This window comes from Cimex lectularius, unplaced genomic scaffold (genome assembly GCF_000648675.2).
Source record: "Cimex lectularius strain Harlan isolate CLEC.00 unplaced genomic scaffold, Clec_2.1 scaffold251, whole genome shotgun sequence".
Lineage (NCBI taxonomy): Eukaryota > Metazoa > Arthropoda > Insecta > Hemiptera > Cimicidae > Cimex > Cimex lectularius.
This window is the reverse complement of record NW_019394213.1, coordinates 837,115-853,741: the sequence shown is the minus strand read 5'-3', so window position 1 is coordinate 853,741 and position 16,627 is coordinate 837,115. Positions and strand designations below refer to the sequence as shown.

The window sequence follows — 16,627 nt, the reverse complement described above, 5'->3', positions numbered from 1 at the left end:
TCAGACCCATCTGTTCTATGAGTTTTTTTTATTGGTGAAGTATCTCATGAAGCACTTCTAATCTGAACTTTGTTTTTATTGGCATGCAGGTTTACGAGGAAGAAATTATGTCCTTTCACTCTTTGTTGTATATTTCTTTTGTTAATGAACAAACCTGATTTTATAAACTTTTTTAATTACTTATGCTTTCAAAAAAAAAATTTTTTTGGTCATTATACTATTTAAATACAAAATTTAGGCCATTTGATCATAAGATACCGTATAATCCTTATAATATATCCCAAGAAATATAATCTGAGGTAGAAAATGAACAATGATTTGACCTATAAAGAAATTGGATTGAGTAATTTATTATTACAATTAAACCTGGTTGTTTGGTACTGTTGCATAAGATTGGGAATCTCGTCAACAGATCCTGTCACCTTGGAAGAAGGATAATCGCGTGGGATTCCAAGCTCTTTTGTTTCTGTTATCATTTCTCTGCCCCTCTTAACATTTTCCAATTGGACTTTATTCTCGGCAGGAAATTGGCCAACCGTACGCGCAACAGGACGTTGCAGAAGGCAGTGGCGTTTTATTTATCAAATACCACGAGGGCTCTGTTTTATTGGGGGTGTTTAAAGGACAGGGACAACTTTATCCTGACTAATGACGGTTTTATTCCTGCGGTGAAACTGAAGTTGATTCCTTGATAAAAACAAGAGCCCAACCTTTTGAATATTTTGGCTGATAAATCTGTTAAATGGTGAACTGCTGAGGTTACTCCAAACAAAAAACTACTTTCTGAAACGGATTTTAAAGTTAATTACTTCTGAAACTTCAAGAAACATTAAAATATCAGGCTTCCAGCTGGTCAGAATGATGTTCATTCATTAGTCGTAATATCACTCCTGTCTCTGCCATCGGTAATAGATTCACCAAGTCCAAAATTTAGCTATCGACTGTTCAATTTAAATAAAAATATTTTGGTGACCGTTAATTAATGATTATTTAGATAACGTGAGATGCGGTCTGGTGTGATTTAGGTATAGAAAAACATTTTCGTTGTCGTGCCAACGTTTCGATCTTTATTGAGATCATCTTCTGGGCTCAAAGTGCGTGTTTTGTAGGTCGTGGTGAGATTGTTAATGACGAGAGATTAACACTCTCAACACATCAGACAAGAATGACACATCTACACAGAAATCACACTTTGAGCCCTGAAGATGATCTTAATAAATTTCGAAACGTTGGCACGATAAAGAAAATGTTTTATCTATACCTAAATCACACCAGACCGCATCTCACGATCTCTAAATAACAATTAAAAATAAATCAGAGTTGATTTATTTTATATAAACTTTGAGTCGATGTTTAATTGTCCAGGAAGGCTTCAAGAAAATACCTTCTTTCCATCCTTTGGTCGTCAGTCCCGTTAATTTTTCTACTATAAAATCAAAGCAGTATGACATTTCCTGAAGTAACCTATTCTAGTTTTACGTCCATTATCATTAATCATTTATATCAACAATACCCTAGGTAAACTTGAATGTATGATCATCATAAAGCCCCTTAAATCTCGGTCAGGATCGTTTCTTCTCAACGCCAGCTACAGTTATTCTCATTCATTTATACTTTCATTAAGAAGTAATGGACCGACGTTTCCATAAACATTTTTTGAAAGGCCAATGCATGAATCGTTCATTTTTTGGCAAACAATCTGATTAAGGGTCTTGCATTAGAAATACTATAAAATTTATAATTTGTTCTGCCTTTGCTTTCGAAGTATTCAAAAGGACAATTTTGTTTTCTGAGTTGAGACATTTCCTAAGTAAATGAGTAAAAAGTCCCTTTTAAATGTAAAGTAAGTCGTCTGTCTACCAACAAGTGATCAATTAATACCTTGTAGAATTGATTAGTTCCCAGTGTGTTGTGACTGATTAGATTAGTCAGGCAAAACTGCTTATTCATTCGTCGCTTTTGAAAGTTAGTCATACTTCTGTGATTGCTCATGGCAGAACAGAAATTTTATTTCTACATATGATTTATTTATTATCGCATCACATTATTTTTCTTTTGGGGGAAATGTTATACGAAAATCTCCAGGGATCGTGGCTTAATTATGAGAATGCGTTCTTTACTCTCCGGTGTACCTGTAGTTCAAATAATAAGTACCTTTGCGCTAAACTAGGCTCGCATTGGTTCAAAAATTTAATAGTTACATCTCTGATGTAGTACAGCACCATTAAAATATTTGCCTCTGAGCAATGTGTATGTATATCTGGGGAGTCTATCGCAAGGCTAATAACACTTCTGTACAGCCTGCAGCTTGGCGATGTTATTCATGCTTGTGACACTCGAGGTGGCAGAGAAGAGTTTGTACGGTAGAAGTTCAATTGCCGGTGACAGACTGGAATGACAACATAATAGAGGGTAAAATACGAGAATAGCCGTTGTTCACTTGATCATTGTGCCATTAATGTGTGTGGTAGAACACTTATGGAAAATAAAATCTAGGGAAAAGATATTAGAATCTTTTCTGACAGTCAGGCTAGTCTTAGGTCATTACAAAAAGATTTATCAACATCTAGACTGGTGGAGGAAACTGTAGATCGTATCAATAGAATCTCTTCCAGGTTTGAGAGCAAGGTAACCTTTATTTGGATACCAGCACGTAAAGGACACTATGGCAACGAAGAGGCGGATAGCCTGGCCAAAGAAGACTCTTCGGGCCACCACCGGTATTACCTCACTCTATGAACACAGCGAAAAAGAGTATTAAAAACTGGGGTATGAAACCTCAGGGTCCTTAAGGAAGGGAATCTATCCCCCGGACATAGGCAATCGAAGGAGTTTGTTAAGGAGATCAAACCAGCAGAATATAAATGGCTATTCTCTAACTCAAGGGAATTAGGAGGCTGATCGGTATCCTGACGGGCCACTTCCCACTGAGAAGTCACCTCTCCGTAATGGGTATTCTACCAAACCCCTTTTTCCGTTTTTGCGAAATAAAAGAAGAAACGGCAAGGCACTACCTCGCTGAGTGTGATAGGTATGCTAGGTCTAGATTTGAAATCTTTGAAGGAGAGGACATCACCAAATCACTCCCCGAGATTAAATGGTCCAAAATCTTGGGGTTTGTGAACAGGTCCAAGTGGTTTATGCAGGACACGTGAGCCGACCAAGTCCCGGACCTTTTAGGGATGGGGTACGAGTCTACCCAGGCATTTAACCCCTCGGGTCTTGGTCGCCCACCCTGCATTTTATATATATATAAATATATCATTGGGGTACAAAAGTGAGTCCATCATCACAAGATATTTGACCGTTCGAACGCTGACAGTCACCCGTTCAATTTTGATTTTCATGCACAACAACGGTCTCAGCCTGTTAGATATGTATGTATCTATTCTCAAAGACTAGTAGAGAGTGATCGTCCACGTAAAAAAAAAAAACATTTTTAATTTGGGCGAATTAGTTTATATTTAAAGTACAAACGTTTGTAATTATTTAACATACACAAGAAAAATAGGCTCGATCCAAGGATAGAGCGTAGAGGAACTCTAGCAACAATATCTCTCTGTTCGTAAAGGGATGGTCAAAAGAAAACTCAGAACTGTCTGGAAAAAAGATACGACTATTTTATTATGTAGGGAAGGAAATTTTGCACTATTGAGAAATCAAAGTCAGTTCCTTTATTCGCAATTTCAGCATCTATTCGAACGATGTCGCACCGCAAGTAGAATAAATTGGCCCTTAGATGACAATTTGTAATTGCCCACTCTCAGGTATATACGTGGAACTTTGTGCCCAGCAGGCCTGAACAAAGCGATAGCGTCGGCGTAAAAACTAAACATTTTGACGTTCTTTTAGCGAGGTATTTTTTTAAAACATACAAAGAAAACAGAGTCGGTACAAGCATAAACATTGAGGAACTCCAGGAACATGCTCGGAAAGGGCTGGAAAAGAAAAGAGATGGCTATTTTTATTTGGTTTGGAAGAGAGTTAATCCCATCATTCTACTGACTATTCCATTGTGGTAAATAATCTAAAAGGCCTTTTTTATATCAATTAAACCATGTCAGTATGCTCCCTTACATGAGAGGCTAGCATTAAATTATCTACTATCTAGTTGGGCAGGGGTTTCATGTTCATGTTTCCAGATCTAGGGAAAATATTTTTGTTCAAAATTTTATTCGTACGTATGTATATTAATTAGTTGTGTTTTTCAGGAGCGGATAACAGATGTTACCTGGAAAATGGTGGTTCCGTGGAGAACTTTTTCGCGAGCGAGGACCTTCCGCTGGGCTCGTTGATAGGCACACTCAAAGTTCACGGGGAGGTAGGACCTCGTGGAAACATTGAACTCCGACTCGAAGAGCTCGACAGTCCCGTGCTTATCGAACCGGGGACGAAAAACTTGACACTAGTCAAAAAACTGGACAAGGAGGTTTGACGCTTTTTTAAAAATTTGCTTTGACGTTTTTTTAATGTTAATTTCCTTACAGGGTGAAGTCGGGATATCTTCGGTTTACATTCACATACTTTGCACGCCGAAAGGATCGACAGACCCGGTAAGCCTAGGTGGTTTAAACATCATAAATTATTATGATTATTTTTTCGGGGGAAATTTTCAGATCAAAATTCCAGTCAACATTCGTGTAATGGATGTGAACGACAACGCACCGCAGTTCGAAAACGGGCCGTACATCCTCAACATATCAGAGGTAGAAAAAAATCTCCTTTTATGAATTTTTTCAAAATATTATTTGATGTCTTTTCTCTAGGTGACAGTCGTCGGGACGAGAGTCCTTCAAGGTGTAAGGGCGAGGGACAAGGACCAGCAAGGGCCCTTCTCGACCGTGCAGTACACCGTCCTTCCTGGGCCGAATTCCGTAAGAACTTTTCTCATTTTTAATCATTTCTTTTTCACTGATATTTCATTATTCCAGGACCATTTTGTATTTGTAAACGGCCTCGAAGGGACTTTAGTACTGAGAAAACCTTTAGATTTCGAATCGTTGCCAAATTTCACACTGACCATAAGAGCACAGGTGAGATTTTCAAAGATATTTCATTTTTATCAACAGTATTGAAAAGTCGGTTTATTTTTTGCATTGCTAAATATTATAAAATGTATATCTTGAATTTATCTATTCTTTTTATCTAAGGTCTTGGTTGATATGAAAAAGTAATATCACGAGCGGGATTCGAACCCACGACCTTCGGCTCAATACGCCGCTGATACGCCACGATAACTCAAGTGGTTAAAGAAGCGGCGTATTGAGCCGAACGTCGTGGGTTCGAATCCCGCTCGTGATAACTTTTTCATCTCAACCAAAACCTTACATAAAAAGAATAATTAATTGAAATAATTAATATGGACAATTATGACCGCTAAACTGGATTAACTTGAATTTAATCTTGTCTCAGGATCAAGGAAACCCGCCGCAATACACTGACACCCTGCTTTACGTGAATGTCATCGACGCAGATGATCAAAACCCAAAGTTTGTACACGAGAGATACTCCACCATCCTGCCAGACCACGCTTCTGAAGTTGGTTTTTTATGACCTTTCTTTTTTTCTTTAAATTAATTTTTTTGCCACATAGGGTACGAGACTGTCAATAAAACCCACTGAAATCGCCGCCTTCGATCAAGACTTGGGAATCAAGTCGCCATTATTTTATTCTTTCAATACAGGTCAGTTTCAAAATTGCCATTTGTATATTTTAACTTTCAATAACTATCTATTCAATTGTCTCTATCTAGGATTGACAGAGTATAAATATTTTGAAATTGACCGAGCGACTGGTCACTTTACCATCAAAAAGAGAATACCCGAAGATGAAATCCTCCAGCCAGTGACGCTCATACTAAGGGTAAAACTTCCGACATTCTTATACATTGAAACAAATTAATATTTTTTCTTGAAAACAGGCGACTCAGAGCGACAATAGGGACAGATACGCACTGACGACGTTGACCGTCAGTAGACCTGGTACTTCCCTTAAAGAGCTGCAATTTCTCCAAAGTCACTACATCGCTGGAGTGCTGGAAAACGTCCCGCTCAACAGCGTCCTGCTCACCGTCATAACAAACCGACACAGAGATAAGGTAAGCCAAGATTATTTTTAAATAAAAAAATCAAATATTTATCGTGTCGTTTTTCAGCGGCTGAGGTACACTCTAGACGCCCACGAAGACATGTTCAACGTCCTCCAGAACGGCGATATCGTACTCAAGCAACATTTGGATTATGAAACCAAAGACACGTACATCTTTCAGGTCATCGCTACCGACAGCATCATGGTATTGATTTATTACACAACCTTAATCTAAAGAGATCTAGATTTTTAACTTTTTCCTACTTAAGAAGGCATATGTTTGTCAAGTTTATTCCGTATTGCAAGGTGCGATCATACTTAGATGTTTCGATTTAGAAAAATATAACGGCTTATAACAATCACATGATCGTGTTTTTGCTTTTTATCGTGCTTAACTTTTCTTAACGTGTGAATATTAAAATAACTGACCTTAGAAAAAATATTCAAAGCTCGAAAGTTGGTTTTACCATGATTACAAAGAAAATGGTTTCGCCTTTTCCCAAAGTAAATTTATTTCGACTATACTTTCGGATCGATTATTCTGGAATTCTCCCTTTTGCACCTAGATTTTCGTCCATTGTATCCCATATCTGCTAATGGTTTTATTGCAAGACTTCAGTTTTACTAATAAAAGACAGAATTTATCTCAAAGGTGGAGGTATTTATTGCTCATGTACCATTCCTTTTTCTTAGCTATTGCATGTCAGTTGGCAGAATTAACTACGAGCTAAATTCTTGTTCCACTCAACCCTGCAGGTCGTTTTTTACATCGAATAAGTCAATAGAAATGTTCGATTTTATGCGTTTTTCTCAAAAACCTCCTGCTTCACGAGCTTAATTCTTGTTCCAATCGACCAAGCAGGTCGTTTTACATAGAAAAAAGGCATTTTTATCGATTTTTTCGGTTTTTTGCGTTTTTCTCAAAAACTTCGTGGTTGACGAGCTTACTCCTTGTTCCTATTGATCCAGCAGGTTGTTTTACATCAAAAATACAATTTTTTTTTTTAATTCAATTTTTTTCGTTTTTTACGTTTGTCACAAAAATACGTGGTTTAAGAGCTTAATTCTTGTTCCAATCGACCCAGCAGGTCGTTTTACATCAAAAATACATTTTTTTTTAAACACGAGGGCACTCTCAACACGACTCGCAAGAATGGCACAATTACACAGAAGACAAACACTTTGAGCCCTGAAGATGATCTCAATGAAGATCGAAACGTTGGCACGATACAGAAAATGTTTTTCTGAAAACTACATCACACCAGACCGCATCTCACGATTTCTGATATATATTTTTTTTTTTATTCAATTTTTTCGGTTTTATTGCGTTTTTTACAAAACTACATGGTTTAAGAGCTTAATTCTTGTTCCAATCGACGCAACAGGTCGTTTTACATCTAAAAAAAAATTCAAAAAAATTCAATTTTTCGGAGTTTTTTCTTTGTTAACAAAACTACATGATTTAAGAGCTTAATGCATGTTCCAATCGACGCAACATGGCGTTTTACATTTTAAAAAAATTTCAAAAAATTCAATTTTTTCGGTTTTTTGCGTTTTTAACAAAACTACGTGTTTTAAGAGCTTAATGCATGTTCCAATAGACCCAGCAGGTCGTTTTATAATAAGTCAATAAAAAAATGACTTTACGTCGTCGTTTTACATCGAAAAATATAATAATTTATTTTATTTTTTTCTGTTTTTCTTGCTTTTTACACAAAGCCTACGTGATTTAAGAGCTTAATTCTTGTTTCAATCGTCCCAGCATGTCGCTCTACATCAAAAATACAATTTTTTTTAAATTCAATTCTTTCGGTTTTATTCCGTTTTTCCCAAAACTACATGGTTTAAGAGCTTAATTCTTGTTCCAATCAACGAGCAGGCGTTTTATAATAAATCAATAAAAAATCGCTTTTTCTCAAAGAGTAGATGGTTTAAGAGCTTAATTATTTTCCCATCAACCAGCAAGTCTTTTTACATTGAAAAATATAATAATTTTTTTTTCAATTGTTTCGGTTTTCTTCCGTTTTTCACAAAAACTACGTGACTTAAGAGCTTAATTCTTGTTCCAATCAACCAGCAGGCGTTTTATAATGAGTCAATAAAAAATCGCTTTTTTTCAAAAACTAGGTGGTTTAGCATGTTGTTGTCTACTGGCAGACAACAGAAACAGTAAATACAAATCTTTGGTATTTATTTGATACTTTTTCCATTGTACGTTGAATTCACAATTCCACAATCACTGGGGTAGTTTTATATATGTTGTAAGAGGCATGCTAACATTTTTAACCAAATTTTTAACTTTATTTTGTCACGATCTTTATAAACAATTTCCTGTGAATATTTTGACCTGCCTATCCTCAATGATGTCGGTATTTCCCCATGTTAAGAGAGTAAAAGGTAGATCAGGACGATCTGAAAAGACCAAACGTACATCACCAAGAACAAATCTGACAATTTGAATTTGTTTTGTTTCAGAACGCAACGGCTTCTGTCAACATCACAGTGCTGAATGTCAACGATTGGGACCCACGGTTCCGTTTTCCCCAGTACGAATTTTTCGTACCAGAACTCGGCGAGTTAAACGACGAGAGCGTCGCTGTCGGAATGGTCGAAGCCGCAGACGGTGACAGAGGCGACAAGATTACCCTAAGCTTACAAGGCCCCGCGGCAAAGTAATTAATTTTGAAATCTGAATTTTTATTAGTGTTCTGACTGGTTTTTCCCCGCAGAATGTTTACCATCGGGGAAGACGGCGTGATCAGAACGGCGTCCCTGTCTGCGCTCAACAGCAGCACTGTTCACTTGGTGGCTGTAGCAACGGACACCGGAATTCCACCTCGACAGGTATGTTAGTCAGTCAAACGTGAATTTTGAGCCCCTGGTGTTAATAATAAATGACTTTTTCTTTTCATTGTTCGAATAAATATAAAAAAATTCCATTTTTAACAATTCTTCAATGTCTTCAGCGTTTAACCAAGGCCTAAGAACTCAGAGAAGAAATTGTTGAGATCGCTTGGTTGCTGGCGTTGAAATATCGAATTACTCAGATTTAAATATTTTATGAAGTTTATCCAGCCAAAAATGTCAATATATACAAATGCACATATAATTACATAATATGGGATATATAAAGGTTGGTTCCAAATAGACAGTGCCTGGCAGGCGGACATCTTGGAATTTAATTAATTTTTAGATTATTGTTTTACCAAAGAGTTTACTTTGTATTACTTTCATTACTTTTTAATGGAATATCAAAATTTAATTACGTTTTCAATCCATTTGTGATCGAAAAATCAATTTTTTAGCAATTAAAACTTAATTTTACACTGGTGGCTGACCTTTGAGAAATTAAGTACGTTTATTTAAACGGGGAACTTTTCTATAAGCACCAATACCTGTCGGTATTCAAAAAAACCAAGAAAATCTCGCGAAAACTTTATACAAGAAGAGAAAATTCGTCAAAGTTTAACTTCAATTTATTTTGCATTTTGTTTAATTTGTTTTGATATTCTGCCATGACCCACCCACACATGCTCAAAACTCACGCTAATAAATACACTCATTGAAGACACAAAACGCCCACGAAAAATCCTAAACTAGTTTGGTGGTCTATGGGGTACTCTATATTCCGTTACAACCCATCCACACATACTAACCCCATGCGTGCCCAAGCGTCAGACGGGTGTGGCCTATTCTCTGTTTTTTATCCATCCTCTCCATAGCACACGGTTTGACCGACAGTTTCTCTTCTTTTAATTTGTCGGTCATTGTAGATTAGCCTTTCTGCCAATTTTCCCAGAATAAATTTTTGACATTTTTTGGCATCAGGCATCACAGGAGTCTCAATTATTGTTGTTAACAGCCATAATATTATTATTATCATTATCGTAACTGGACTTTGAGAAATTAATTACGTTTGTTTAATCGGGAATCTTTTCTATAAGCACCAATCCGTATTTAAACAACCAAGAAAATAATTATTCAAAAAAACATGGGCACTCTCAACACGTCACACAACCGTGACACATCTACACAGAAATCAGACTTTGAGCCCTGAAGATGATCTCAATAAAGATCAAAACGTTGGCACGATAAAGAAAATGTTTTTCTGAAACCTACATCACACCAGACCGCATCTCACGATTTCTGAATAATTATCGATTAACGGTCACTAACCACCACACATTTCTAACCAAGAAAATCTTGCATAAATTTTAGACAAGAATTTTAGAAACTTGTCAAAGTTTATCTTCTAACTTATTTTTCATTTTGTTTGCTTAAGGTTACAATAATTAAAAAAAAGCCGTCTGTTCACCTGACACCCTATATAATTGTAAAAATGCCCGCCCAAACGGATCGCCAGTAATAAAAATTGCCGTCAGGGTAAATTTTAGTCGTTACTTTAATTATCCTGGTAATATGTAATTTCAGTGGTCGTGGGGTAAAGAAGAACAAACCAAATAAAACCTTGATTTACAACTTTGTCTCAACTTGTTCATTTCAACTGCTAATGCAGTAGCTTGTATGGCTAGGCAGTATATAGCGACGGTCCCAACTCTGACCCTTGACGTACACCAGTTTTGCTTTTTTTGAAGTTGGCATATTTTTACTCAAAAAGTATTATTTTTAGACAACTAAAATAACTAAATCTACAGCATGTTTGAGGCATTGTTCTTATTTAATCCAAAACGTGCATACTTGAGATCGTATTTTAAATCAATCCATTATTAGTAAATCCACAAACTGTTCTTTTATATTATTGGGTATATGTATTTATAAAATACTTTTTATCAAATCTTAGGACCAAAGGGAGCTTTATGAAAATCGAATACCCTGTGTGTAATGTCTTATATATTATATTTGTCTGAATAAACTCCATAAAATATTGAAACCTGAAGAAAAAGAAGAAATTATTTTTAAGTGTGATTGATCTTTACTGAATCCTTTTATGAATTCCTTTTATGAATCCCAAATCTTTTATGCCCTTTTTATTTTGTTTCTGTTAAGTTTAGAGGCCAAAATCCTAAATTTATATAACTCAACTTAAAACGAAACTATTTGAGACTTGATACACTTTTTCATTGCAAAATTTCTTAGCAATGCAGTGATAAATTAAATAGTCCTACTGAAGAACAATTTTCGAAAGCTTATTAAAGGAACTAATTTCTTTTTTAATTGCTTTCTTCCCTGATCGTTTTAATACATTATTAATTAATGTATGATAAATAAAATGGCTATGAGTGCACCCAAAATTCTTATTTCATAATTCCTTTACAAAGTTTTAATGGGCAAAACATATTATTATTAATTATTTTTAAGGCGTCTGTTCCGGTTATAATACATTTGCCAGAAGCCGTCGTTTGGAGAAGTGGAATCGGGAGCAATTTGTTGATGTTTGGAGTTTTTGGTGCGATTCTTGGCCTTTTGGCCCTTATCATCTTGATACTGATCGTATACATTCACAAACAGTAAGTTGACTCATTTACTTCTAGAATCGCTCATAAAATTAAACTGTATACGCTAATGAAGTAATATTGAATTTTTTAGCCGACAGCCAAAGTCCAAAAACCAGCTATCAATGAATTCGCAAGCACTGACCAACATAGAATCCGAAAAATTGCCTCCGATGGTGAACAATGATAACATAACACTCGGAATCGGCATCCACTCTGAAAATAACAACCTCAACGGTAGCAGCATGAACATGAGAGACAACAACCTATCTCTGAGAAACGAGAACATGACATTCGGAAACAATGTTACATCGCGTGACAGTAACAAAACTGTAAAAATTGAAAACCCAATGTTCACCGCAAACATAACGTCGAACGGAGGATCCCCATACACAGCGACAGTGAAAAGTAATTTTCTCTATCAATTTTTTTCTTTTCTCATGTTTTTCAACAAAAAAAAATGTAACCGTTCACTTTTTACAAGGTATAATGTCAAGGAGTACGAACAGCCGTCAGAGCCAACCCCCAGGAGGAATAAAAAAAGCCGTGGCTCCTTCACCTCCGCAGATCCCCAGCCAGAAGATATCTTCAGGATCGGCCATTCACACGAACAGGATATGGCAGGCCGGGTCAATTCCAAGGACAATTAAAAAACTCAGTTGGGACGATGAAAGTGAAACACAGCAAAGTGTTAATAAAGTAAGTTAATTTACCTTTGAATGAGCATATCCTTTAGGAGTTCCACAGGGCTCTGTAATTAAGCCCACACTTTTATCAAATCTTCACCCAATGTTTTTAAATGCAGTATTCTATATCTTTAAATGTCTCTGTTGGTTTTACATAAATATTTCCCTTTCATGTTAATTAATTTTGAAAAACTGCCTTAGTTAAGTAGTCATACTGTATACATAGAACATATTTTATATACCAGGTTAGGATAGGGGTACTAGATTAAAAAGAGCAATTCAAGCTTTGGGAGGAACTTCAGGCAGACAAAGTTCTGTGGATGCCTGTTGATACCACGACCCCAGAATTCAGATTTAAATACAGCCTGGGAGAAAGAGGTCCCAGATAATGTCAACCATATCTAGTATGCAGATGGGTCTAATACTGGATTGGTACCTATGGAAATAAACTAAGGACATAATACACATACATGTAAGCCTTCGGCAACATGACTGTCTTTCAGGCTGATACTGTGTCTACTGAAAGTTCCAGAGGTAGATCAAAAGGCTGAGTATTACAAATAAAATAATAGCCATCTACCCGGTCAGCCAGGCAGCACTATAGGTAACTACCTCATCAGTAGCAAAGACTAGTTTGGGATGGCATGAAGGCCCTGTGAGAAAACAAAATTATCCTTTTTTGAGTGCCAGGGCTTGCCTGGAAAAGGGTCAATGAAGAAGATGATAAATTGATAAAGTTTGATGAGGACACCTCCTGGAACCTCTTTGGCATACCAAATTGTTAAACAAATAGGTCAAAAAGGTAAGATTAACTACTGAGTTCAATTGGCATGTAATCCAGGACAATGGCATACAAAAAAATCAATAAAGGACTATTGCAGAACATAACTGCAGAACAATTAATAAACCAGGATGTTTTTGGACAGGAATGATAGTAGAACTGCTGACTCTGAAGGCTTATGTTTAGACAAAAGAAACAGTGGATACCCTCTGTTGGTGAAAGTCTAAAGTGCAGGCTGAGATTCCTACTCCTGGAAAAGAAAATGCTAAGGCATGAAGAGTGCACACGAGAGCTCCTAACATAGCTTTGGGATGTGATAAAAAGCCTTAACCATAATGAAAAGTTCACTAATTTCGTGGCCCGCTTGACCAATTAATACATTACAATTAACTAAGGTTTTTAGTTGAGATGAAAAAAGGTAATGGCACGAGCGGGATTCGAACCCATGATCTTCAGCTAGATACGCCGCTGCTCTACCAATTGAGCTATCGTGACCTCCTAGCCGAAGATCGTGGGTTCGAATCCCGCTCATGCCATTAACTTTTTTTCATCTCAACTAAAAACCTTAATTAATCTTAATGAAAAGCTTTAGATAATAATGGAGATTGGAAAATAGACCAATATTGGTTGCAGTGAACAACATAAATAAGCCAACTCCTTTTAATTTTTGCGATAATTTTGCAATATTTTTTGTGCAGAAATTGCAAAGAATAAAACAAACACTCCACACTAGTCAAAACTTATGCCATAAACCTTCAAAAAAATTAACTATTACTTAATGTATGACTTAGCTTTTACTTATAAACACCTATTTTTTATTTATCTAATTTATTTCATTTAATTGCAGACAGAAATTGATCCAGATGTGAGTGTGACTCCAATAAACGATATGAAATCAACAGAAAACATGAACTTGACTGTGTATTTCTAACAATTACGTTTACATACAAAATGCCATTGACTGTGATTTAATGTTAATGTTATTAGACTCTGAGAAAAATGTTTAATTATCAGAGTAATATTTGGCAAATGAAATATATTTGTACATTACAAATTAATACGAGTTTGTTAATCTTGTCTTTTTTTAACCTGTAAATCAATTTGTTTGTTAAACCATGATTAATAGTTGTTCCTAGGTAAAAAGTAAAAACATGTAATATATAAAGTTATTTTAATTATTATAACAACGAATCAAACTCAATTTTAATTTGATGGAAATATAATATATTTGTGTATATATTGTGTAAATATTAACAAGTTTAACAACAAAAGGTTTTATTAATGAAAAAAAAAATAAAGGATTAGATTATTTGGTTACTGATGTTATGTAAAATTATATCGTCCAGTTTTAAACATTTTAAAATTGTACAAATGAACTTTCAAATGATATTGTCTATCATAGACAACAAAATGCACACAAAAATGTACATATGAATATAAAAAATAAGCCAACTTGTAAAAACAATGAAAAATAAATTTTTTTTTAAAAATATGTGTATTTATGGATAGTATCCTTAAAAACAATAATGAAATGTATTGTTTAGACAACATTACGGATGTTAATAACTGAAAAACCTGCATCATCATTACAAGGTTGGTGTTTATTGGTTATATTAAAATTATTTAAAATCGGATTACTTATAATAAAATGGTTTTAATTGTAGAGAATTAAATTTAAATTTTTACACAAGGAACGTGGATTCTTTTAAACAGTATCATGATAAGAACATCCATTATTTTTATTATAATAGAGAATTATTAAAATTGATAATGGGTAAGTGAATATAAATTCACTCAAAAAATCAATTTGATTTTGAGGTTTATAAGATTGATATTTAATGATCGCTTAATTATGAGAATTTTGGTTTAAATTTTTTGATGCTATGATCAAACTAGTGTTAGACAGAATAAAATATTTTTGTGATGTTGGTGTTTGCGTTAAAAAATAATAATAGTTCCTATGAGAAAAAATATAAATTATTCGAAGTATAGCAAAATTGGTGATGGCTGATGTTCAAAGATTTGGCCTTTTCCTGCATTAAATTGTTTATGCTTTTACAAACAATTCCAGTAGGGATATTCAGATTTTACGTGTGTAAAACAACCGTGTTAACACGAGAGATAATAATTTCAGTCATAAAAAATGTAAATTACTTTAAATATTGCAAAATTGTTGTTGGCGTATTCTAGAAAATTCTGTGTTTCGTTCATTATTCTGCTTTATTTATTCAGATATCGTGAGATGCAGTCGGTCTCACGATATCTGAATAACTATCGATTAACGGTCACTAATCTCTACACAATTCTGCTTTATGGTTTTGTAAATAATTCAGTAGTGATAGCTTGTCCATACCTAAACCAATCATGTTAACACAGATAATAATTGCAATGATTAAAAATGAAAATTATTCCAAATATTGTGAAATTGGTGAAGATCGATTGTCAAAGATTCACACTTTTCCTGCATTAAACTGACATATGGGTTTTTCAAACGATTCAAGTGGTATTATTCAGCTTACACGTGCGCAAAACAACCATGTGAACAGCACAGATAATAATTTCAGTTATAAAAAATTGAAATTATTCCCTATATTGCCAAATTCGCAATGGCAGCTTTTTCCTGAATTAAACTGTTTATGCTCTGACAAACAATTCTAATAGTGATATTCAGGTTTTACATGCCCAAAACAACCATGTGAACAGCAGAGTTAATTTTAGTGATAAAATATTTAAATTATTTTTAACTTTCCCTGCATCAAAATACTTTCTGGTATTACAAACAATTCAAACAGTGAGGTTCAGCATTTACATGCACAAAATAGCTGTGTGAACACCATAGATAATAATTTCAATAAAAAAAGGTAATTCTCTCATATACTGTAAAATAGTTGTTGGCGGATAGTCAAAGATTCAAGTGTTTTGTTGTGCCCCAGTTTAAATTAATGATACATTCCTACAAAACCAGTTAGTTTTCTTGTACAAAGGTGTTTAAAACCATTTTTCTGTATATTAAATACTTGTAATTTTTCTAAAAGTTATGAAAACATTCCAATCCTATTTCAGAATGGCATTAAATTATGAAACAATATGGTGTTTACAGTATGCGTGTTAAAATTGAGCATACATTTATATAAAAACTACTACTTTCCTTGAAAAAATACCAAAGGTATATTCAACATCTAGATGTTGAGCAAAAATTCTAATCGAACTTCCTATTGACTTTAAATTGTGAAACAATACACTTTTTTATAGAATGCATTTACATTTTTACAAAACCTGCTACTTTACATTTATAAACATTTTTAGGGCAGGTTGAACAGTTATAGGTTTTCTAGAGGATGAGAAAAAAAATCTATTTTCCAATCCTACTTCACATTGGCATTAAATTGTGAAAATACGGTTTTTTATAGTATGCACATATAAATTAAGCATACATTTTTATAAAACCTGCTACTTTTGTTTTACAATGATTTTTCAGGCATATTGAACAATTATAGGTATTCTAGAAGGTCAGGAAAAAATCTTTTTCAGTCTTATTTCACATTGGCATTAAATTGTGAAACAATATGGTTTTTTATAGTATGCACATATAAATTAAGCATACATTTTTACAACCTGC

The 16,627-nt window shown here is 34.6% G+C and overlaps 1 protein-coding gene across 1 annotated transcript in view; it reads left to right on the top strand.

The window, feature by feature from the left end:
* The window catches only part of LOC106664400 (protocadherin Fat 4), a 126,261-nt gene extending 112,209 nt beyond the window's left edge, over positions 1–14,052 (top strand). Inside the window, exons 4-19 of the mRNA XM_014390089.2 lie at positions 4,212–4,429; positions 4,488–4,553; positions 4,617–4,706; positions 4,767–4,874; positions 4,932–5,033; positions 5,413–5,538; positions 5,594–5,684; positions 5,754–5,863; positions 5,922–6,098; positions 6,156–6,293; positions 8,564–8,760; positions 8,818–8,932; positions 11,408–11,556; positions 11,636–11,949; positions 12,026–12,240; positions 13,856–14,052. Of these exons, the coding sequence (XP_014245575.1) occupies positions 4,212–4,429; positions 4,488–4,553; positions 4,617–4,706; positions 4,767–4,874; positions 4,932–5,033; positions 5,413–5,538; positions 5,594–5,684; positions 5,754–5,863; positions 5,922–6,098; positions 6,156–6,293; positions 8,564–8,760; positions 8,818–8,932; positions 11,408–11,556; positions 11,636–11,949; positions 12,026–12,240; positions 13,856–13,939 (2,300 nt within the window). The 3' untranslated portion in view covers positions 13,940–14,052. The remainder of the gene's footprint in view (positions 1–4,211; positions 4,430–4,487; positions 4,554–4,616; positions 4,707–4,766; positions 4,875–4,931; positions 5,034–5,412; positions 5,539–5,593; positions 5,685–5,753; positions 5,864–5,921; positions 6,099–6,155; positions 6,294–8,563; positions 8,761–8,817; positions 8,933–11,407; positions 11,557–11,635; positions 11,950–12,025; positions 12,241–13,855) is intronic.
* The last annotated feature ends 2,575 nt before the right edge of the window (positions 14,053–16,627 follow it).